Raw genomic sequence first — 25,262 nt, forward strand, 5'->3', positions numbered from 1 at the left:
GAAATGAAATAGAACAAAGTATACATCAAAAGTCTATTTCCTCATCCAAGGTGTAATGTAAAAGTGAATTATGTGGCCGAATCATCCAATGGAAAAAGACCCGGAGAGGACTAGGCATCACACCTAGCTTCCGCGTACACCATACGGATCACCTGATGAACAAGCTAGATGGCTTCCATTTATCTTTGGTGGGTTTTATCTGATAATGCCCTCAAATGTCCTCTTTTCAAGAGACAAGAGGTCACCCCACAGGACAGTGCTGGGTTTGGTCCTTATGTCCCACAAAAACGACAATTTTTTTTCAATTTAATAGGAAGTTACTAGGGAAAGCGTCAAGTTGCTAAGGGAAACAACAGGCAAGTCACCTGTTCTCATGAACTCCCAAAAACTAAAAGTGATAGTTCTGTCCGGAGAGAGGAAGCCCACAAAGAGAGGTAGAAAGAGCATTTCTTAGAGTTGTTAAACCCTTCTAAAGTGTCCTGTGACCCACCTAATCTTCAGAATGGGCTGAGGAGGTCTTACTGGTTACATCCACAGCCACTGACAATCATGACTTTTCTTTGAGCTTTTGAAGGACCAAAGATATCAAAGTAAAAACATTGTTTGCCCTCTGGCTTCAGCTTCAGTTTATTCATACCTGAAAATTGGGATTTTCAACGATTTTTCTTTTAGTTGTTATATACCTTTAAAGATTATTTTTGCTGTGTAAATACTGTGTAAATCCTTTTAGCCACAACTGGATATTGAAAGAGGCTAGCCGAAACTTCACTTGTTTAAAAACAATCCCCACCAACGTTTGTAACACCCAATTCGTCAGCAGCTATTCTTCGATAAAAACTCATTCTCCTATGTAAGGCTGAAAAACGAATGTTGGCTAGTTAAAATACTTGTAAATAAGAATTAAGAAACAAAAGTGATATTTTTAAAACAGTAAAAAATACGGATTCTAAAGGATTCTAATACGGATAGCCAACTAAAGGTATAAATATAACACAATAGAATGGCCTAAATATTCATTCTGAACATATAGTTTTGTAGGTACGTCTATTAACTAATAAATTGAAGTTATGAATCTTGAATAATGGTAATACGTACAATATTCACATTAATACATAAGTTAGATTTAAGGAAGGGTTTATATTATGTTAAAACAATCATGAAAGATATACTTCTAGAGCACCATAATCATATATTCTTTTAAGTTATTTCCTGCTGAATTTTTACACACGTTATTTGTTTTTAAACTTGGCACCCATGAGTTCAAAAAGCTGAAGTAGAAGTTGAAGGTCTTTTTCTTTAAAAACTGAATTTCCGATTGTTTTTGTAAGTTTCTAAAACGTATATGGTTCTGTAAGTTTCCACTTAACCAATTTAAAGAATCAGATTTCATTTTTGGTGTCCTTGGTACTTTAAGAATACAAAGAACAACAAATGGTGCCAGTTTACAAAAAGGGTGGGTGGTTTGTTCCATTCCCTTAGGCATGTACCTGATAAACCATGGAATGCTAATGCTTCTAAAGCCCTTCAAAGAACTCAAAGATTGTTGGGATTCTCTGTGTTAGTACCGAGGACTTCTTTCAAAATTCCTTCGATGCCCACACCTTTGCTTAGATGTATATTTTGGCAAGAATGTCATATTTACCGGAGAATTTGTTGTTCTCAGAAAATGTCAGGGGTTGTAGATCTAGCTGGTAAGACCTCCTGAAGTCTCAAAGGTATCAGGTACCACTTGAGGTATCAGGTGAGTCAAAGGAGACTCTAGAAGGTTTAATAACTCGAAGAACTGCTCTTTCTACCTCTCTTTGTGGGCCCGCTCTCCCTCGATAGGACTGACTTGGGGCGTGACCTCTTTTTACTAGAAAAGGGGACTATAAGTATTTCGTAATTAGAAAAAAATCACCAAAGGTAAAAGGGAGCCGTCTAGCTTGTTTATCAGAGGCTGCTTATGGCGTACGACGAAGCTATGTGTGGTGCCTGATCTTCCAGCTTTCATCGTTGAATGATCCCCTGGTCCTTATCCGCTGGACGCTTCAGCCTTATTGATTCACTTTTATGTTATACCTTGGATAAGGAAGTAAGCTTCTGATTTATACTTTTGTATTTGATCTGTTTGCATGGGAAGGAATGTGAAGCTATTTATAGGACTACGCTTAGAGTACAAAAGAAAGTAAAAATAAAACCGTATTATTTCAACTGCTGGAAACTGATGCAGCCAGATATCTTAAAGACTTAAAAATAGCAGCAATTCAATTTTAATGAGAAAAACCTCAATATGCAGTTTTTTGTAATAGCGGGTGCCCAATTAAAAAAAAGAAATATGAATGAAGAATAAGCAATTATTAACTAGCATTATATACTAAGCTTACATCTACAATTGTAACAGCTTAGAGTTACTGCATAGTTATTAAGCTGACAACCTCAGCATAAATATTAGACAGTAGTGAAAATTTGGTTCAAAAATGGGACAGGTCACAGCGCGCACTTTGATAAATTGCCAAAGCGTCAAAGTAATAGCTTCAGTTGCTACTTAGCATTGTTGGAGTTCAATCAGATCCAGGGTTGGTACTCCTAGTGATTTATCCCTATCTATAGTGATATTTTACATTGCATAAACAAAAACATCACAAAATTTGCACATAAATATCTATATTGTTGATGAAAATCACTAAATCAACCAGAAAAATCGCTAAAACCTAGTGATTTTATTGTCAACGAGTGGCAACCCTGATCAGATTATAGCGAAGGTGGAGTCACAAAGAAAGGTGTCGACTGATGTGTCCCAAAAATCTTTAATGGAGAATATATGGATTTTTGCTGCTGTGTAATATTTATGCTGTGCTAACAACATAAGGCATCAAACAGCTTAACAATATGTAGCTTTCCTTTAAAGGGCTAGTTGCCCTTGAAACCAACAGATTGTTAATGTTTGAATTTTTATGGGAAAAAATATCATCAAATTTAATACTTGGTTTTGCTTTAAGAAAAAACATAAACAATTGTAGTTTTCGGTTATAAATAGATGTAAAATAAGTAAAGGGGGCAAGAAATTTTTATTTTATTTTCTATGGTAAGTTAAATATAAGGTGGAATTTTACATCTAAATATTGCATCTGTAATTTTAGGGAGGATGTGTGTGCATGTAAAAAGCGATACGAGTGATAAGGTAAGAATGTGATTAGACTGATTAGACTGAGTATCTTAATTATAAAGGCATTATATTGCTTTCTCTGGAAAAAAATTACTTAGCATAATAATTTGGTCCAATAATTATTGGACTAAAAACTGCTATAAAATTTGTACAGAAAAGCAGTACGATTTTAGTACGGTGAGACAGTACGCTGACCAAATTTTCACTCTTAAGTTAATAATAACTGAGAAGTGTCTGAATCATCAGACCCCATTAGCCCATAGTCTTATAGACTATGAACAGAAATCTGATTCGACCGATAGAAGGGTATCATATACGTGACCAATATTATATCCCAATTTCTAGGGCTATAATGAAAGAAAAGTTCGAACTTAAGGTCAAACTAAAAGCAGGTCGTTCCCAAATGGGGCGGGAAGACATCCTAAGAAAATATTTAAATAAAATTGGAACTTTCCAGGAGCGGGTAGAGACTAAGGCTTTCAGTATATCGGGGTGGAGGACACGCGTGCGCAGTCGTGTTGACCTCAAGCGTCAGTGGTATCCACATAGGCACTTTAAGCACGTCCATGGGGGTATACTATTGAAGCTACTAGCCCCTAAAGAAGTTATTACACACACCTTGGTCTTGCGCTATACTATAGTAACTTGTATGGTATAGAACACCCTATTGTTACGTAATAGGGGGCTTGTTTGTTTACTTATGCAAATGTTTTCTTTGGTTGTTACGTAATAGGCTAGAGTTCAGGGTCCACGAAAAAGCCCCGGTGTAATAAAAAATTGAAGTTGGTCCAATATTTACATATGAAGATGATGTTATCTTGCGTTACTTGTTTTGGTTCCGGGGGGGGGGATTTATAAATTACAAGGGTTTTCGGCAAACCCTAGAATAGGACGAGATGTTTGGAAGATAGGCCTATGTAATATCATTGAGCAAATTTAAGTTGGAAGAATAGTTCTGTTTTGCGGCACAAGTGAATATACTGCATATACAAAGATTACAAAACGGATTAAATGAATCAGTGAAACATACTGAAGACAATGATCTGAATAAATATATAAAAAAGGGGTGAGTTTGTTCAATTTCTTGGTGGATATAATACTAGCCAGACAGAATCTTCATTCTTTCTTAGTCTAAAATCGGCAGTTAGAGTGTCAAGATTAAAAATGGTTGGTCTTGAGAAACAGAAAATCATGTCGAATCTAATGACTTTGGGAAGATGTTTGATTCTAGATGATGATTTTCAAGAGTTATCTATTCAAAGGAAATTAATCTCTCAAATATTGCTTAACGAAACAATGACAGATGATTCTCTATCTATGGACTGATGTATAAAACTTTTATGTTGTGGCCCAGATCCATTTACCCAATTTATTGATATATTATTTGAAACAAAATAAAAAGATATTGTGGATTTGCTTTTGAGCCCTAGCTATAAATTTCTCTAAGTCCGCCATTTTGCATGACATCAACAAATAAGTCGGCATTTAAAGAAGTCCTGTCTAAACAGGTTTAATTGATTTGATACGTGACGTCACTCGATTATTCCTCCTCTTAGAAGATATTCGTCTGATTGATCGCAAGTCAATTTCTATTTGGAAGTGAGACATTGAACATTGAAAAATGTTTTACACATGTCCATTATAATTGTATAAATTGTGCAGCTGGTCATCCTGTGAGAGTTGTGCTATTATTGATAACGAAAATCAAGAGTGAAGATTATGCAATTCATGTAAATTACATAGAGAACATGCATTGCAAATCAAAGATTTAATTCCTGTTTTGAAGATGTTCGTGACTCACGCTAGAGGTTTTCCATGCTCCAATGGTCACTATTATAAATTTGATCAACAGGAAAATACTTACCCTGGTATGATTGCAAAAAAAAACCATACATAATTTTGGTTTATTTTTAAGAGACTGGTATCGTCATGGTTTTAAATTCTTTTTGGAGGAAGAATCTAATCTACGTTTCGATGGCTGGAATAATAAGAGAGTCTGCTTTTTAAGAGATACCTGTCAAGATACCGGCTAATTTGATTATAAGCCTACTGATTTTTATTTAGCTGTTACAGAAAGTGATTCTTCATATGAGAAAATCGTGTGACATTACTTCAAATAAGCAAATTGAAACACGCGAATTTTGTAACAAAAATCAAAATAGTATTATTGACTTAACAAGGATATATACTAAAAATGAAGTTATATTATAGTGTGGAAAATCTGACCTTGACTTTTCATGCCAAAATGAGTACAAGTTGAATCCCGATGAGCTGCAACCACTTATAATTACCGATGGTTACCAATACGTGGAAGAAGAAATAGAAAGAATGAAGGACATACAACTTTTAAAAATAAACAAATTCACAAACATTTTTAAAGTATTTCACTCTTGGGGCACTGAAATTTATATTATTCAGGTATGAAAGGTTATTTTCAACTAGAAAGTCATGCAATCTTGAATTGTCTACAGAATGCTGAGAAAATCACTGTAGGTATATCCACGACAACGAAAAAATAAATAAAAAAGCTCATGAAAACACAGCTTTTGGTCGATAAATCTTGTACTCGCTTCCGATTTTGAATAATAGATTTTCCATTTTGCTCAAGAAATTTTTTGATGTGAGACGTTTAGAATGCATATTGTAGGCCAAGAGGATTAAAAAATTCAATATTCTTCGCTGTTTGAAAGATGTACAGCCACTGACCCGTCCTTACAGTTGACGGACTAATATTAACAATGATAATGATATTGATAACTCTTTAAATATGGTCGAGAAAAACCAAGATTGTGCAATAGGATTTGTATTTGGACATATAGGGATCCAAAGTGAATACAATGATTATTTGATTTGTGTTCATCGTGGCAAGTGTAATAGAACATTGCCATCAGGGATAATTTCCCAACAGGTTTCAAATTGATTTAGCGAGATTATTTATATATTTACTTATTTGTTACCCGTAAAAAAAAGGTACAAATGACGGAGTATCACTAAAAAAGAAAAAATCACAAACAAAAAACAAATTACAACACTTTAGACATAATCGAACAAAATACAAAGACGAGAAAAAAAAATTCAATTATTCGCTGCAGGTACGTAAGAAATTTTACTTTTTAAACTCCCAAGTACTGAATAAGCAATATGATTGATAACTTCAATCCAACTAACCTAACCTACAGCAAAATAGTTGATAACTACAATTCAAAATCAACGGACTCAATCAACTAGTCTAAATATGACAAGAGACGGTAAAAAGACTAAATATGACAAGAGATGTGCAAAACAAATTAAATGGACAGCGATTTACTTCCTTAGGAAACGGTACCAAGGGTGGGAAGAAGCTTTCTCGTTGTACCGTTTGATTTGTTCAATTATAGCTGCCGTCGGGTCTGCAATTTTAAAATTTTTAACAAGGTGCGAATTTATTGTCCACGGCGGGAGCCGCAACAAGATCTTTGCATACTTAAAAAACGAGGATCTGAGATTTCTTTTATCTGGCTCGGGAAAAATTCTCCAAAACGGGCTTAGATACAGGAATGGGGAAAGGAAACTGCGTTATAAAGTCGAGCCAGAATTAAACGGTTGAAACGGATTTTAGATGAGACTGCTTTACTGTAAGCAAAAGCCAGGTGGTTACGGAGATGATCAATAAGAAGGGAGCGGGTAGTTTTTAGATCCTTTCAAATTGGTAAACAAAGGTAAATAATTTTTGAGACAGGGGCTACAGACAGTCTTCCCAGCCTCAAAGACCAGACCTCTTCTTGGCACCAGTTGAACAGAAGAATATCCGACGTCTGCGGGTTAAATTCAAGGCCAATGTGACTGTAATTTGATTGTAGTCTGGAGAAGGTGGTCTCTGTACCTGCGACTGTGCGGCTGGGGTTCAGAAAGTCATCGGCGTAGGCTATCATTGTAACGTCTATGCCATGAGCTATGCATATTGTCTCAATAGTAGACTGTGGTTCAATAATACAATTATTAAAGGCACACGGAGATTTGACTGATCCTTGTCGAGCACCCTTATTTACTGGGACTAGTGGATTTCCTCGGTAGGACAGCATCACGTCTGGTGTAGATTCAGTGAGGGCTCGACCATGGCCAGGAAGTAGGAGTTCATCCTGTAGGTGGTCGTACGTGTCTTTAATGAGTAGTAGGATGTCCTTCTTTACACCTCTCTTTCCCATATCCAGAATGAGCTGGTCATGGAGAAGTGAGTCGTAGGCACGGCAGACATCATGTGCACCTATAACAATTGACTCCTTTGATTCATCAGCTTCAATCCAGACTGAAACCAAAGCAGAAATGGCGGGGCCGCAACCATGATCTCTCTGGAACCTAAACTGGAAAGGGGGAGTCCAGCATTTTTCCTGGATTTCATCAATGACCAAAAGTTCGAAGATTTTGCAAAGTGTTGGTGCTACTGCGATTGGTCTTAACGAAGCACATTCCGAAGTACTTTTTCCTTTCTTCGGGACAGGCCTAAGCGACCCAGTACTGAATGCCGATGGTACGAGTCCAGTAGTGACGATCACCTGAAAGAGAAGAGTTAGGTGTCCCATGAAAGTTGAGCTGTAATGGCTAAAGTGAACGACGGATACACAGTCAATGCCAGCCGACTTCTTCTTTTTCAACCGTTGGATCGTGGACGCAACCTGTGATTGGGTAACTAGGAAATCTGTATATGGAATTGATGAGATGATGGATGAAAGCTTTTCTTGAACAGAAATGTTAAGATCCTGTTTTGGGGCTGAAAACTCATCAATGTAATTGTTTATCCATGTTAAAGATGGGATATCTGACTCGGGACCCGCTGACTCCTTCTTATCAAACATTTTCCATAACAGATTAGGATTTTTAATTACTTTTTCAGAAAGCTCAGATTTCAACTGCACACGGTGACGAGCAAGCTCCTTCCCAAACATACGCTTAAATGCAACTCTAATCTCTTTAACTGTTCCTGAGTGCGGTCTACCACATTCTTTCCATATCTCGTACCAGAAGGTAGCTTGGTCGCATGCTAATTGTAACAAAGGGTTCGAAGACCATCCCTTTTCTTGAGTTTTTTGTCTGGCACGAGACTTGGGCACTCCCTGAGATTTGGCAAACAGAAGAGCATGGGTCAGTTCAGCATAATAAATATTAAGAGTTGGTCGCGCATCCCTTTCATCACGATGAGAGAATTTCATAAGTAGGTCAAACGGTACGCAAATTTTTGACAGAACAAGATCACAAGAAACTTGAAACTATTTTTATCAATTTTACGCCAAACCGGAACCTTATACCACCTCTGAGTGAATACCGATGAATTACTCACAACGGAAAACAAGGTAGGCCTACTGATAATACACTGAACTGGGAAATGATCCGAAGTGAAACTGTTCGGAAGGATAAGAACCTCACGTACTGGCAAAGAACTACAGCTAAAAATATGGTCTTGATTGGACGTAGAACCAGATTGGTGGACATACGAAAAGTCCTGGATCTTCCGGTGAATAGTAAAGCGGTTCTCAAGTATCCCTATTAGAATGCAACAATGACTATTTTGGGTACTAATATCAACTTCTAAATTACAGTTAAAGTCACCCACTATTATGCACTCAAGGGACTCGCGTTCGGCTTTTTTAAGTCAGCGGGCTAGTTTGGCAGCACTTATAGCAAAACATTATCAGATTTGTCGTCACGGTAATCAGTTAGAAGGTACACATTTCTAACTAGCAGCTTACCTAGTCTAGTTGCAACAAAATTGTCAATGTTCTCGTATGCTTCGCACACGAGACGATTGCTAACCAACGTTGCAATACCGCCAGGCGGACGGCTCCGCGGAGATGAACGTTTTGCAGGCGCGGAGAACACAAAGTAGGACGGCCAGAGATTTAGTAGGTTTAGGCCAGCTTCTGTAATGATATGTTCTTTCAGGCATATCACATTACATTTATTCACAAACTGGTCAACCACAAGAAACCGCTCGGAAAAATTTTTGTTTGTATACCAAGAAAGTAGTGAAATGTTAGAGATTTCGTTATTCATCATGTTAATGAGTTGCCTTTAGGTGGTTTTTCGGACACTTTCTGACCGATCGGAAAATATTCATATCTTGAGTACCAGACAAATCCAATACAATGATACCATAAGTTTTGGCGAACATTGCATCAGTTATACCATTTTCAAATAGTTTTGAATGTGGATCTAGGAATTACATTTTCAATTCATATTGAATGAGGAATTATCAAAGGATAAGCAATAGATTGGGATTATGTTTACTTTATATACAAGAGACTAAAGTCCAAACATTTCAAATTTATGTAAAGAATGTGTCCATGATCCAGTTGCATTAGCAGTTTTTATAAAAGCCTAAGCGAGTTTTTAAGGAATGTCACCGTTGATAAATGACAAATCGGTGTAGGTACGTGAACCCGTAGCAATATGTCGTTGATACATGATTGTACGCGAAGAGAGCAGTTTGACATTATTTCCAATAGCTCTTAGTTTCTCAATTACCAAAGCAACAGCACTCACAACTTGTTGTTTTCGTTCATGAAGTATTGCCGAGGTGAGAGAGACTGTTGCATCAGGTGCAGTGGCAACTTACTTTTGCAACTAAAATTGGACGGAGCAAGTTGTAGCTTTATATCAATCTTGACATTGGGAGGCAACCATTGAGGTATATTAAATGTTTTGTGGTTTCGTTTCCCGACCAAGCGTAAATCTTTAGTTGTCGTCTCTCTAAGTACCTTGGCAGTGTCAGATTCTGTTTTATATTCATATCCAATTCCTAAACATCTTAATTTCTTATAGCACTTTGGAGTTATCAACATGAATTGTATATAACTTGCATAGTTTGAAAGATTGTTGCTTGTGCTCACCAAATTTCTATTTAGTAGACATATATTTGTCTAAACAAATTGTGAAATACGCAATTTTCTTAGAATAAACCCCTCGGCAGCACGTGGTTTTTCATTGTAGTATTTTTGAGTGACTGAGGGAAGATATTTTTTGTGTGCTAAATATACCATTTCTAGCAAAAAAAAAAATCTTTTTTCGATCCAACAATTTTTATTCTTGGTTTCTTTTTCTTCTTTGTCAACAGTGATGCTTTTCACTTCTGGCCTGAGTTGAGACTGATGAGTGATGATTTGTGTCTCGTGATTTAAAACCTTTTCCGTTTTGTCGTAATTTTAAGCGCTCTTTGAGGGGTCACGCGCAGGACCTGAGATTTGGTGAAACAATAAATTTATCAAGATTATCTTCAAATTGCTCTTTTTGTCAGAAGGTGAGTTCTATTGCCGTCAATTTGCAAGGTTTGGCCATTTTCTAGAAAAAACTGTTATCAAGTCCTGTAATTAGTGGCAATAACAATGAAAAGAAGCCACCCCACGCTTGAACAAGCTGTTTTCTTGTAAAACCCTTTCCCTTATTTTTGCTAGCCAGGGCAAGTACAAATAAACGATGTTGCTTTGTCCGTTGTTTAACTACTTCTAGCGGTTGAACATCGTCTTCAGTTAAATTCAAACAAAGCTCAGATAGGAGATCACTGAAATCATTGTCAATGCCGTGTTTGAGTATAGCCTTCCCAAGTCGAGGTTTTGAATTAGCTAGGACGGAAAATAAATGTCCATTTCTATGTAGCTTCTTCAATATAATTGTGGTGATTAATGAGCCTATTTACTGTTCACTGGTATATATACAGTAATTTCAGTGCCAAAAATATCATTGGCTGCACGACACTCTTTGGGCGTGTTTTGACTGAAATCAAATAGAATGTAACCCTATGGTTTATTTCTACCCTGATTGTTTACCGAGAGTGAAAATTTCGGTTCACCACGATATATTTGTTTGTTTAAAGTTTTGAGAGAACTTGAATTACGAACAATCCTATAGATGATATAGTAAGTACAATTTGAAGCAAATGTTCTCATAGATTTTCTGTGATGAAAGAGACTGTGGAAAACAACGGTTATGGAAATTTTTCATGGTGAGGTCGAATCGTGAATAACTTAACATCTCTTGAGACCCTTCTTCAATGGATCCAGCTAAATCATCAGTAATGAACAACGAATTTAGTTCAATTGTATTAAACACTTCAAGTCCTCGTATGAATTTTATGTCTGGTACAACAATCTTTATTTTATCATAGGACTTTTGCCACACACTATAACAATAATATATGTTTTTTGGGTTTTCTAAAAATTTTTTATCCCGACTTTGAATTATTTTCGTTAAAAGTGTTGTTTTGCCAGACATTGAAGGTCCGCAAAGAAATGATCTGAATGGAGTTTTAATTGATACATATTGCTATTCTCACTGTCAAAAAACCGAATCTAACGTTAATTACCGAATCTAACATTAATAACTGAACTAGCCAAACCTAACATTAATCTATTGAATAAATACCCAAAAAGACACAAAGGAAATACAGATTTTATAAATAATTAAATGCACTACAAATTTTTAAAACATACTTAAATATATGCTTGGGAATTAAACAACATTAAAAAGCGCGGAAAAATACTTACATAGGCACTTAAAAGCATGTTAATATTTAAAAAGCACTCAAAAAGGGTCTCATCCGGAGGTACGGACAAGAAGAATCCCCCAAAAGGATATGGCGACCTCTGCGGTGGCTGAAGGCTGGGCCCAGTGGGTGTTGGCGGGCCTGGGGTGTATGTAAATTCATAGTATAATTTTAAACACATTTTAAAATACAACGATTCCGCGTTGCGCAAAAAAGTAAAACTTATAAGAAACACTATAAAACACACTCCTGTGCTGGAAATTGTTTGGATGGAAAAAGAGGAAAAAAGTTGGGGTAGAAAAACGGACCTTCCTCTCACCAACTATCGAACTTTCCCCAGACCGACACTGTCTAATACTCTACACAAACTTCTCGATCTGAAGTAAGGTATAGACTGTGTGGTAGTACTCTCACACCGTCTGCGCACACATAGACTTCGCCTGATTTAGATTACATGGAATTTTTCTCAACTCTAACTCTATAGTTTATAAATTTTAAAGAGCGAATGGCCATGACACTCGGTCTTGGAATTAAATTATTCTTTAAACTGTTTCTATAAGCACTCATGTCATAATTTCCCTTTACATAGTGTGTGGACACTTCCCTGTAGACGATATCTTTATTGAGCGTTAGCACACTGTACACCTTCGGACTTGAAAGCACACCGTGAGATATCAAGTCACTCCCCGTCTCGGAATCTGAAAAAAAAACTTTTGGGCCTAGCACTTCACTAACTCTGAATAAATGGGCTCGTCCTAGTTGGTATAGTCGAATCGAAAGCTAATGATCTCACCCTTTTCCGAATCGTCCAACAGATTGTCTGTTTTAACTTTTAACAGAAGTGAATCAGTGCCTCCAAAATACAATTGAATTTGTCCCTTCCCCGACCCTTGCAGTTTATACACATTGTAATAAAATTCCGAGTTTGTTTGAAATTTCTAACATTACGCCACCAGATGCAATATTTTTTTTAATTACACTTCTTTTTCTTATGCAAAAGGACCATAAATGAGTCTATCATTTTGAACGATGTGAAATTCAGATCGGCAGTTATTTGGGCAAATTTTATTGGGTCGGTTAAAAAGTTACAACTACTCCTATGGTGCATACTCACACGCAGAAGGTAAACAATCTTACCGAAGGCTGAATTTAAAATGAGCTTAAAGATTTCATATTCAACCTTCGTTTTTGCCTAAGAACGTTTACTGACAAAGGTACTGTAAACGTCTTCATATATGGCTCTAGAACTTGAGGATTCTATGAGCATTTGTGACCTTGAAACCGTCGGCCAGCATCCACCGCAAGGGAACGTGATGTTCGCCAATTTTCCCTTTCGGGTGAATGTCAGCAATAAGCTTTTGTTTTGAAGATGTTCCGTGCATACCCCCGTCTTCTACCAAATAGGGACTCAATGAATCCCTATTGACCAGTCTGTTTATGCACAGACAAAAAATCCTTTAACGAGTCATGAAGTACTAATGGTTTTTCACCATCAATTTCTAAAAACCATCCATGTGGTCCAGTCTTCTCAATAGAGGAAATGTTGGGGAAACCTGGATCACAAGGATTCTTTAGCCATAAGCAATTCCCACAGGGCAAACAGTAGTGAGACATTGCCGAAGGATAAAGGGAGTTCATATCCAGGAAACCGCATTCGAGTTTTCTACGGTGCATTGTCCAGTTGGATCGGTTTTCAGGATACGATCACCATGAAAAACATGCCTCCCCGTATGGACTCTCTACAAATAAGTGCTGATCCATGTCGGTAATCAGACCTATTTTTTCGTTATTGATTTTAAGAATTAAATCCATCACCAAATGACGAGTTGAAAAATAATCAAACCCAAATTCCTCATAGATTTTATCCGTGTTTTTACAAACAATATTCAACAACGTCAACACATCACTTGCAACATACATTTTATAATAATCCTCCCTATTTTTACACCCTGCCTTGGCCCAATCTTTTTTTTTAGCAAATTCAGAGTTGGCAGTGGTAAATTGATGATCGTGAAGTGAATAATAAAAGGCTTAGATGGTGAGCAGCTTTTCCTCACGTAGCCTCGAGGTGGAGGTGTAGTAATCTTAGGGGTATATGCCGTTACTCGTCAGTAAATCATACATTTCATCATCTGGAAAGCGATGTTTATGGAGTGAAAAACTATTAAAATTGTCACTTTTTTGTATTTAAATTAATTGCCGTAAGAATTTGGGGGAAAACTATATGAATCTAAGAAACGGATTTTATTCTAATGCGTGCTATTGTTTTCAAATAGAATTTTAAGAGCAGCAACTTCTTTGATCTACTTCGCCCATCTACCTATGCACCATCTACAACTGCACCTTTCTGCAAATGTTCCAACGCTGGTAAAATGAATTTAAAATTATATTTGGGATTGTATAAATAACCCGGAAGAAAGTATTCCTGTTTCACGCTTAAATTACAAGATTTGTGTGCCAGTTCACGCAAGTTAGTCCCCCGGATAAAATAAGATTACTTAAATGGTCATTGTCACGGACTGACGTTTCCCCACTACCCTCAACAAATTTCCCTTTACAAACAATTTCCATTACAATACATTTCTTTATTTTTAATTGGCAACTCGTTCTTTGGTGATAGTCATTGGGTTACTTACGTTGCGCAGCCATGAAATTGACTTATTGGCTGTTTATTAAGTGCAACCATACCTGCAACTACGCAATCTTCCCCACCGAATGTCTAAAATACCTCTACCTCTGCAATGGGTTCGTGCTGTTTAACAAGATTCGAGTTTGATGAATCGTGCACCTCAATGAGATTGGCTTCGATAGCTAATACCACCTTGTCGCTCTACAGGAACGAATTTTGAAAATTTTGGATAGCAAAATGGCATTGACACCCGCGACTATCTCCACAGATTGGTATCCATGACACTTACTGTGCCCCAAGTGCTGTTTTACGTTTAACTCATTACGTAATTTGCATCAGATTCAAATGTCCAATTGCACTGGGAGGCTCGTAGAGATGGCATACCCAATGTTTCACCAATTCGATTGACGGGAACATCACTGAATATATAATCCCCTTTTCGTCTTTACTTTCCCCCTCTTCATAGTCTATTTCGTTTTGTAAAAAAGTAAAACCAATCTTTAAATGTCCATTACTACTACTACTACTACTAACAACTCATCGCAGCACCAAGCCGCCTGAGGCCAACACAGCTACGCACGCTCCTCCTCCACCCCAATCTATTCAAAGCCTCCCTTTTTACACCCGCCCACGAAGTTCCCATTTCCTTTAAATCTTTCTTTATGACGTCCTCCCAACCCAGACGGGGACGACCTGCCTTCCGTTTAGCCCCAGATGGCTGACCTAAAAGAACAATCTTCGGCAATCTGTCATCCTTCATCCGAACAACATGCCCTAACCACCTCAACCTTTCTTTCATTATAGACCTAGAAAGCGGTATTGAACCACATTTTTCGTATAGCCTATTGTTTGAAATACGGTCAGTCAGCCGGGTACCCAGAACAATCCTTAAGCAATTTCTCTGGAAAACGTCTAGCAAATCTTCATCCGCTTTTCGGAGCGTCCATGCTTCAGAGCCATATTTGACCACTGTCATCACTGTAGCTTCTAAGATTCTAATCTTGGTTTGCAGACTTATCTTCCCATTCTTCCAGACTTTTTTTAACTGTGAAAAAACACCCTGAGCCTTGGCTATTCTATTTTGAACATCTTCACTGCTCCCACCATCTTTACTAATAATACTACCAAGGTAAGTGAAACTGCCCACCTGATCAATCTTTTCATTACCCAACGTCACCTTTTCATCTTCACTTATTCCTAGCCTTAGTGACTTGGTCTTCCTAACATTAATTTTCAAACCAATACTAGCACCCTGAACTCGCAAAGCCTCTAAGACTTCATTCATTTTGCTCACACTTTCATCTAGGATGCTTAAATCATCAGCATAATCCAAGTCCAGGAGACTTTTTCCTCCCCATTTGATTCCGTGGTCTCCCATTGCCTTTCCTGTGCTCCTTACAACAAAGTCCATCAAAATAATCCATATAAAGGGGGATAGAACACAATCCTGCTTAACTCCTGATTTAATACAAAACCAGCTGCTAACCTCATTTCCTACCTTAACCGCAGCAGTGTTATTCTCGTACATAGCACTAAACACTTTAATGTATTTGTCTGGTATACCATACAAGGATAAAACCTTTACTAAAGCTCCTCTATCAACAAAATCGAACGCTTGCTCATAATCTATAAAACTGAGGACCAAAGGTGTTTGAAAACTTAGGCACTTCTCAATTATTAACCTAAGAGTGAAAATTTGGTCAACACATCCTCTACCTTTTCTAAAACCGCACTGCTCTTCTCTTAAAACTTTGTCTACGGCATCTCTCAGTCTAAAAAGTATCATATTACTAAGCAATTTGCTACCTACAGAGACCAGACTAATGCCTCGATAATTACCACACTCACTTTTATCACCTTTCTTATAAAGTGGCTTAATTAAGGTTTTCCTAAAATCATTAGGTACTTCCCCTTTTTCAAACATCATATTCATAATCTCCAATAACTTATTTCTAACCTAAGAGCCACCATATTTAAGAAACTCATTTACTACCCTATCAGCACCTGGAGCCTTATTATTCTTTAATCCTTTTAGTACTGTTTCTAATTCCTCCTCACAAAACAAATCTTCCTTCACATCCAAGGTATCACAAACTTTTTCATTTTCCTCTATATTTTTTCCTGCAACTCTATCTCGGTTAAGCAAATTCTCAAAATGTTCGGCCCATCTTGCTTTAGCTTTTGTCTTATCGCTAATTGCCACCCCATTCCTATCTTTAACTGGGACAAGTCCGGATTGACTACTACCTCTCAATTTGTTAACGTGCCAGTACAATATTTTACTATTATGCCGTCTAGCTGCATCTTCTAAATCCTCGGCAATTTTATCCATGGCCTCCACTTCACACCTCCTTAGTTCATATTTCAATGCTTTCTCCACTTTCTTTACATTTCTTTTGTTTTCATGTGATCTATCACTCAGATAATTCTTGTACAAGTCCTTTCTCCTTTCTATTAAACTTAAAGCTTTTTCACTAATATTCTTAGCTACAGTTCTAGCTTTCTTCCCTAATACACCTTCAGCAACTTCACAAATTATTTTTCTAAAATTATTCCAACCATCTTCCACATTATCAAATTTTAAACTCTCAATTTTAGCGTTCAACTGTTCCTGGAAAGTTTCTCTCAAATTCTCATCCTGGAGTCTACTAACATCATAACTTCCCGGGAGGTAATTACCCTTCCGATATTTCAGCTTTAAATTAACCCTTGACACTACTAGATGGTGATCTTTACTTTTAACATCAATAACAGCACTCCTATATACCCTAGTATCTTGTATTGATCCAACCAGTCTTCGATTTACTATAACATAATCAATAAGGTTTGCTGTCTTACCATCACGTGAATACCATGTTAGCTTATGAGCCATTTTATGACCAAACACCGTATTGGTTATAACTAGATTGTTATACCTACAAAATTGCAAAAGTCTGTATCCATTACTGTTTTCTTTTCCTACACCAAATTTACCTAAGCTGGGATACCATCTATCCATATTTCTACCAACCTGGGCGTTAAAATCTCCCAGCACTAACATCATATTTCTACGTGGGACCTTGTCTATTTGCTCCTGTAACTGTAAGTAGAATTCATCTGAGTCACTAGTATCTCCATCAGTCGGTTCTACAGGGACGTATACTACTATAACTGATACCTTGAACTTATTAGTCATAAAATGAGCAATTAGTATTCTATTATTAATACCATCCCAGCCTAAAAAAGACTTAGCAGCTTCCTTATTCATCATTAGCCCTACTTCCTGTCTATGTAACCCATTCTTCCTACCTGAGTAAACAAATTCTATATCCTCTAATTTCATGCTTCCTACCCCTGGGATATGAGTTTCTGAAACTCCTAATAGATCTAGTTCGAATCGTCTGAATTCGTCAGTCAAAATGTCGATACGATAGTCATTTTTTAATGTCGTAACATTCCAAGTTCCAATTTTCATGTTCTTTAAATCATTGAAATTTTTTTCGCCTCAGGAAAAGCAATGATCCTGGATACCAGTGCAGGACGGGGATCACATATCTTCTCAAGTCTACACCGAAGTGCTTAAGCTGGCTTAGAACCGGACAGCAAGAAGTCCCTAGGAGCTCCATGACTGGAGGCTTTGTGCAATCCTGGGCACATCTTGGTCATAACATGGTTTTCAGCGCTGGGTGATGCTCTTCTATCAACAAGAGTCGAAATCCTGCACAGACAATCTCAAGCCTATTACCTCCGACTCATTATATATTCATGCCTACAAATATTATGCTAGTACGGGGAGGCGAACCGTAATAGATAAATTAGCTAGGAAGAGGTTTTTCAGCCCGAAAACGCTCGTCAAAATAGACCAAGCCCAGAAGAATTATCCATTAATCAGAATTCCGTGCAAATGCTGCGTCATTTGCTAGGCTATAATTTCCTCGAGGGGCGCCACTCCTCAAGTAAGAATAGAGTTGACCGCAAGGTCCCCATTCTTGCAGGTACCCCGAAAGGGTCTAGGCAGCCCTTTACAGAGGCCGTTGTCCATAAACCTGGATCTTACGCCCTGACGCAGTTGTCCTACTATAGAGGATCCTCCCGCGATAGTGTTCTGCATCACCATGCAATTTAACCCATTGCTGGGAGAAGGTTTGCAACTCATGGAACTTGTGGATAAACAAGTGGGCCCTTTTGAGTGTACATTTGAGGTACAAAGAGGATTTTGCCCATTTAAACAGTAAAAATTTACTTTAGGAATCTCTGCCACCTCCCCACCTCCAATAACAGCCAAATAGTCCAAAAGTGTCTTAGTGGCATCTGATTTCTGGTGTTTATGGGCTTCGACAAGGACCAAGTACTTGAAGCACTCTCAGACCGTATCGAAACGAAAGCAATGTAAACATTTACACTCCTTTAAATCTTCATTATATTTTACAACCTCCCTTTCCCTACGCCTCTTAAAACAAATTCCTTTTTAAATTTTTTAACATTAAGATCTAAATTTTCGATAGACAAAACTATTGAGCCACTCCCCTTCTAATTATAATTTTTTACCCTATTAAAACATTTCCCACCCATTAACAAAAAAAAACCCTCAAATTTATGGAAGTCCGGATGCAATGTCTGCATTTCCGTTTGCACTTTTTGCGAGTACACCTCACCTGACTTTTCATTTAAAAACAACATGCTGTGAGCAATAGATGCCTTTATGATATAGCACCTCCCCCTCCTGAATCTGTTTTTCTAGAAGGACCCGAATCTTGCCCAATTAGGAGTGGATTATGTCAACTGAATCCCAATGAACACTACCACTTGTGAGTGAGTTGAAGGGGTCTCTGTGAGGTGCGGGCACTTGTGTCTTCCAGTACCCTGTCGACCCTTTTAGGTGGTGTTTGGTCTAGCAGACAGTCTAAAAATTCCATATCGAGGCCGAGATCCCTCATGGAATTGTCTAAAATACAAATTGGGGGAAGGTAAACTAAAAGGGCTCACTTCCGGACTAAAATCCCCCTAACGTTCAATTTCCATGGGGCCCGTACATAGACTGTCGTGAAATTGCACTGGTGGCAACAATATTTATCAATGAAGGACCTGGTGTACCTGTTAATGCAGGTATGTGAACCTAAGAATAATCAGAGCTTATTAGCCCATTGAAACACTTTTGATATCATCCTAAAAACGAATTTATATTAGGCTGTAAAAGGATATAATATTAGTCTGAAATTTCTTGAAGGAGCAATGTGGCCGTTCGGATATGTTAAGACCACACTAACAAGTAAAGGTTTAAGACCCTTAAATTATTCCATAAATGGGGCTAAGGTGTCCATTTGGATCTAGAGATCCCACACTAGCAGTTAAAATTGTAAGGATAAAAAATTACCAATAAATGTGGGATAGTTGCCCCCGTCCTCTTTACGCTTCAGGTATTACATAATCCCCCGTTGAAATTACGAGTCTTAAAATACTTACGGAGCAGATGGTAGTTTTATTGCCCGCTCGTGCAGCTTCTTCACCATAAAAATCGATGACTAGCTGATTGATCCATTCTTCATAGTTTTCAGGAATATGAAAAAAAAATTGTTACCCCCTGAAACAATTATGACTTTAAGCTAAAAACAAGAATATTAATCTGAAGGATAATGAGCTCAAACCACCTCTTAGAGATAAGGGCATGGCCCCCTTTCAAGACTAAAACGCTACTAAAATAGATTTCATATAGCTGCGTTTCATTGAAAAAAATAACAAGGGGCGTAATTTCAAGTTAACCCCTCTAGAAAACAGGGCGCTGAAAAGCTCTTATTTTCAAAACGTAGAGTTAATCGCTAAAAGAATGCATTAATTTTAGAAGCAGCAAGATCCTAGTTATATCCCCTTTTATTAAGCAGAAAATAGTGAAGGTCCCGTATCTTCGTTTTGTATTTTGGAGCACTGAAGTGACCGCATTCTCACCACTTTGCGTGGTTGGGGCTACTCCTGCCCTTGCCCTCTTGCTGGGAGGTGGACCTCGCTCAGAATTATCCTGAAATAGAAAATAAATTTTAGTTTTCCATGAAACAAAGGATTATAATACATTTATTTTCACATGTTATAGTAAAGAAAAAATACTATTACTCACACCTATTTTGCATTTTAGCCACAAAAATTTTATATGACACCGTTCTTGAGCTACAAAGGTCTTATACAATAATACTTAAATGTAATAGAAGAATATTTTGAAAACAATAATAAATCTGGTTTCCCTAGTTTCATCATACCCCTTTTTTTAAATTCAAGTTTAATAAACCGTGCATAATCGAAAAATATGGCTTCAAAATGACTGCATAATGACCCCTCATTCTTGTAGAGGAGGAGGGGCCTTACGAGATAATTAATTATTATAGTAAAAAAGACACGGGTTTATCTTTTTTTATTTACAATGGGACAAATCTTCTACACGCCTTAATTTAATGCGTAAATAAGTTACACTTTTCCGATCAGATTTAACTAACTAAAAACAATCCAATTTTGCAGACAAAAGCAGCTGTTAAAAGCAACCCTTTTTGGTAACTAATTACCGCTCGGTATTTGTCCCTTCCATGAATAAAGGTCGACTAATAGTAATCATAACCTCCTCCACCCCCCTGAAAAATCAAAGACTTAGTGTAAATATAGCATGCCTCTTTTACATCATTTTACGCAAAGATTTAGCCTGCTGAAAGCATTCAAATTTACCAGACAAAAAGATGAAACTTTATCCATTAGCTTAACGCCATGTATTTGTTAGAAACTAACCCTTCACCTGACAGGTGGTATAATTAAGGGCTAGCGTATATATTTTTTATGTCATGTTTATCCAGCTGATGAACTAAGCTTCAATGCGATTTAATATTTGTTATTCAATTTTGTTATATTTGTTATTCAATTTAGAGAATTATACTTGATATTATTTGAGCATAATCTGAACCCTTTTCTGGTAGGGGGGTATCCTTAATACACATATAGGTTTATTTGCATATAAGCAGACTTCCATTCTTTTTTAAAATTCCTTGGTGTATTAGTACTCATTGCTATAGGTAGCCGGATAAAGTTCCCCCTCTAGCATCAGGTTTTATACTCCCCAGAACCAGGAAAATTACTCGGGCCCGCTATGCGAGTAAGCAAACCATTGTATAACGGATCATCATTGTTCTTGAAAAATCTATACAGGATCACATAACGCCTCACCTTTTGTTCCTGGAAATAACGGGAAATCCGTTTGTCTACTATCAACAATGAAAACAAATGCCCTGTACGTAAAGTCGAAAAATATAGGGTTATAATCAATTTGGACTATATTCCTACTTGGGGGCCCTCAGAAGGTTTTTCCGCTAAACCCCTAAGTTTTTAAACAATTAACGAAAAACCTATGACGTAACGTCTGTGTTTGAATTTTGATATAGCAGGCCCCTGAGGGTTTTTCCTGGTCCTCATAGGTTTTTAAACATTTAGCATATCAACCAAAGAAATCTTGAAGAAAATAATTGCATAAGTAAACAAAAAACCCCTATTACGTAATAATCACGTGCACTATGCCATACAAGTGTACTTAAGTGTTGCTCAAGACCCAGGTGTGCGTGATAACGTCTCGAGAGGGATAGTAGCTCAAATAGTATACTCGCTATGGGCGTGCTTTAAGTGCCTATGGGGATGCTACTTGCGTCTTGGTACTAAAATGAGTTGTTACTAGTAGTAGTAGCTTAGTTCGTGTGTGTGTTGGTACGGCACGGAAGGATCTTCGACTCAGAATCAAATACCCATATTTTTTTATTCCTATAAGGTATTTGAACTAAATATTTCTGTTCAGACAAGGCCTCTACCAACAATCTACGACCATTTGCTCAGTGAGACCAGCCTTGGAAACAAACAAATAAAAATGCATCTGCGACCATCCTTTTCATATGACCGCTACCTATATTTTTGAGAATGTTTCTGTCTTTTCTAAAATCATAGAAATAGCTCACTTTAAACTTCAATAATTTTAGAAATGTGGAATCATTTTGAACAGCAAATTTTGTGTATATATTTTAATAAACATCCTTTTTTATAGCTGTTCCTATTAATACGAGTCGCTCTTTAATTTCAGGTCATTGCCATGAAATGTTTGGAACTGAAAAATTGGCTATAACCGAGTTTTTGGTGCGAGAACTTCACATTAGTGTTTAGACGTGAGGGTTGATTTTAATATGAACAACTTGTAGCGTCAAAACAAACATACTAAGATGTTTTGATAGTCTAACAACTTTTCTGTACTTTGATTCTTTACTAACTTCTTTCTTTACTAATTCGATCTTTTTATTTTTGTTTTAGATGATTTTCCCAATTATTTACATATATATATATATATATATATATATATATATATATATATATATACACACACACACACACACACACACACACACACACACACACATATATATATATAACATATACATATAACATATACTACCTATCTAATAACTACTATACTACACAAAAACACCTAAATATGCATCCACCTAATATATATATATATATATATATATATATATATATATATATATATATATATATATATATATATATATATATATATATATATATATATATATATATATATATATATATATATATATATATATATATATATATATATATATATATATATATATATATATATATATATATATATATATATATATATATATATATATATATATATATATATATATATATATATATATATATATATATATATATATATATATATATATATATATATATATATATATATATAATATATATATATATATATATATATATATATATATATATATATATATATATATATATATATATATATATATATATATATATATATATATATATATATATATATATATATATATATATATATATATATATAACATGTATACTACATGTAACATGTTACTACTCATTCTGAGATAATCTGCTTTCGATTGGCTCCACGTGGATGGCCAAAAAGCGCAGACCTTGATAGATATATATATATACATATATATATATATATATATATATATATATATATATATATATATATATATATATATATATATATATATATATATATATATATATATATATATATATATATATATATATATATATATATATATATATATATATATATATATATATATATATATATATATATATATATATATATATATATATATATATATATATATATATATATATATATATATATATATATATATATATATATATATATATATATATAGGCTACCTGCGTTTTGTCACATTCAGCAATGTTACTGGTGCAAATAAAAATATTGGTAAGAAGTAATTCAAAAATATACAAAAGAAAGCAAATCGCAAACAACTGGTGAAAACTTTGACCAGACAAGCTTCAATTAAAGAATGATTTGGCATTTCATTGACATTTTGTTTTCAGTAAACAATATACTACAGAGTAAACATTTATATATTACTAGTTTATTTTGCAAAATTGTATTAGTCACAAATGTGCAAAAAGCCATTTTAGCTACAACTTTGAACCGAGGGTCTACAATGAAAACATTGTTACACGTACCAAAAACAAAGTATTTGCATCAAGAGACATACTGTGTTATTTACCTCAAGACGTTGAGGTGATGAAAACCTAATTTTACATAGAACAGTTTTAGTTTTGCTAATATTTTAAGTTGGACTTGCTGTCATACAAAAAGTATTGTTGTATTCTCCAAACCCTCATGGAATGATTGGTTAAAATGTTTTGTTTTTTTGTTGTTTTTTTGGCGCTGAAATCGTTTTTTATTGCAGGTGACACCGCAGCGGCGATATCTGGTAAAAATGCTGCATCTTATCCCTCTTGCAAATATCACGCGATACTTCTTCTGCTTCTTCAACTAGTTTCAAGATTTAAAAGGACGTCGATTAGTTAACCATTCATGTGAACTACAATTCAGTGTCATTTCACCATAGAGATAAACTACACGTCAACTATAAAATTCAGTGCTGATGAACTAAATAATATCTGAAGCACTGAAAACTAAATAATATCTTTCCTCTTCATATAAGCTTTTCTGGACTAAAAAGAAGCCTTTTTAAACTCTGCAGGCTACCATTAAGGCTCCAAATAAGAAATTTTGAGAAGAACTGAAAGAGATGATGATTTCATATTTATTGAACGAACGCAATGTTAGTCAACAAAATTGTGGTTAGAAATGTGATTTGAGCAATTAGTGGGATGAATGAAAGTCTTAATTTCAAACCCATTCTTTCTTAGTAAAAACTTAACTATATTTTCTAAATTTTTGCAAATTAATTGTTTATAAATTGTAATTAAAATGTTGCTCCATTCGTATTGTTATCCTTTCTTGTCAAATTTAAGAACGAAAAAAAACAAGTTTTTCGAACAAGATTAATGAGTAACATTAAAACTTAAAGCGAATATTAAGTATTTCGAATGTAAGATGAGAGAAACTTCCCTCTCGTTCAGGCCAAGCTCCAAACGTTCTCTTATTCTTATTGCACAGCCCTGTGTTTGAGCAGTTGTTCTTACAGAATTGGAACAAAAAATTCAAACTTTGGTATAAGAGTAGATGTGAAGAGAGGGGAATCCTTTCACATACGTAGTTATTTTTGTTAAATAGTTTTAGTGTAGCTATTTAGCTACATGTCAAAAAAAATGTTTTTATTTACATCTATTCGTTTATAATAACATGACCCAGGCTATCTTATAATTATGATAGGCACTACTCCGTATAAAAAAGCAAAGGAGCCGCCCTCTCCTTCAACCCGAGATCCATTCGCTATCTTCTTCTAATTGCACGGCACTTGTGTTTGACCAGTCGTTCTTACAGAATTGGGACAACAAATTCAAACTTAGGCAAAAAAATATTATTGAATTTTCAAAGTATACCAGGAATTAGCAAGCTGCTATTACGACTTTAGCTGCATTTGGGTCCTGGAAATACAAACTTCTGCCTCGATTTAAG

General features: G+C 35.8%; 1 protein-coding gene across 4 annotated transcripts in view; it reads left to right on the forward strand.

Moving 5' to 3' along the window:
- The window catches only part of LOC148947082 (zwei Ig domain protein zig-8-like), a 409,223-nt gene extending 384,242 nt beyond the window's left edge, over positions 1 to 24,981 (forward strand). For 3 of the 4 annotated variants that reach the window (XM_089097251.1, XM_089097254.1, XM_089097252.1), the window contains one exon: positions 24,085 to 24,981. In XM_089097251.1, coding sequence (XP_088953377.1) covers positions 24,085 to 24,206 — 122 coding nt within the window. In that variant the 3' untranslated portion in view covers positions 24,207 to 24,981. Of the gene's footprint in view, positions 1 to 22,363; positions 22,446 to 24,084 lie in introns of all 4 variants that reach the window. The other variant, XM_089097253.1, reaches the window with a different exon arrangement.
- The last annotated feature ends 281 nt before the right edge of the window (positions 24,982 to 25,262 follow it).

Source organism: Artemia sp. Qi Xiang Cuo, chromosome 11, assembly GCF_049724085.1.
Source record: "Artemia sp. Qi Xiang Cuo chromosome 11, ASM4972408v1, whole genome shotgun sequence".
Taxonomy (NCBI): Eukaryota; Metazoa; Arthropoda; class Branchiopoda; order Anostraca; family Artemiidae; genus Artemia; species Artemia sp. Qi Xiang Cuo.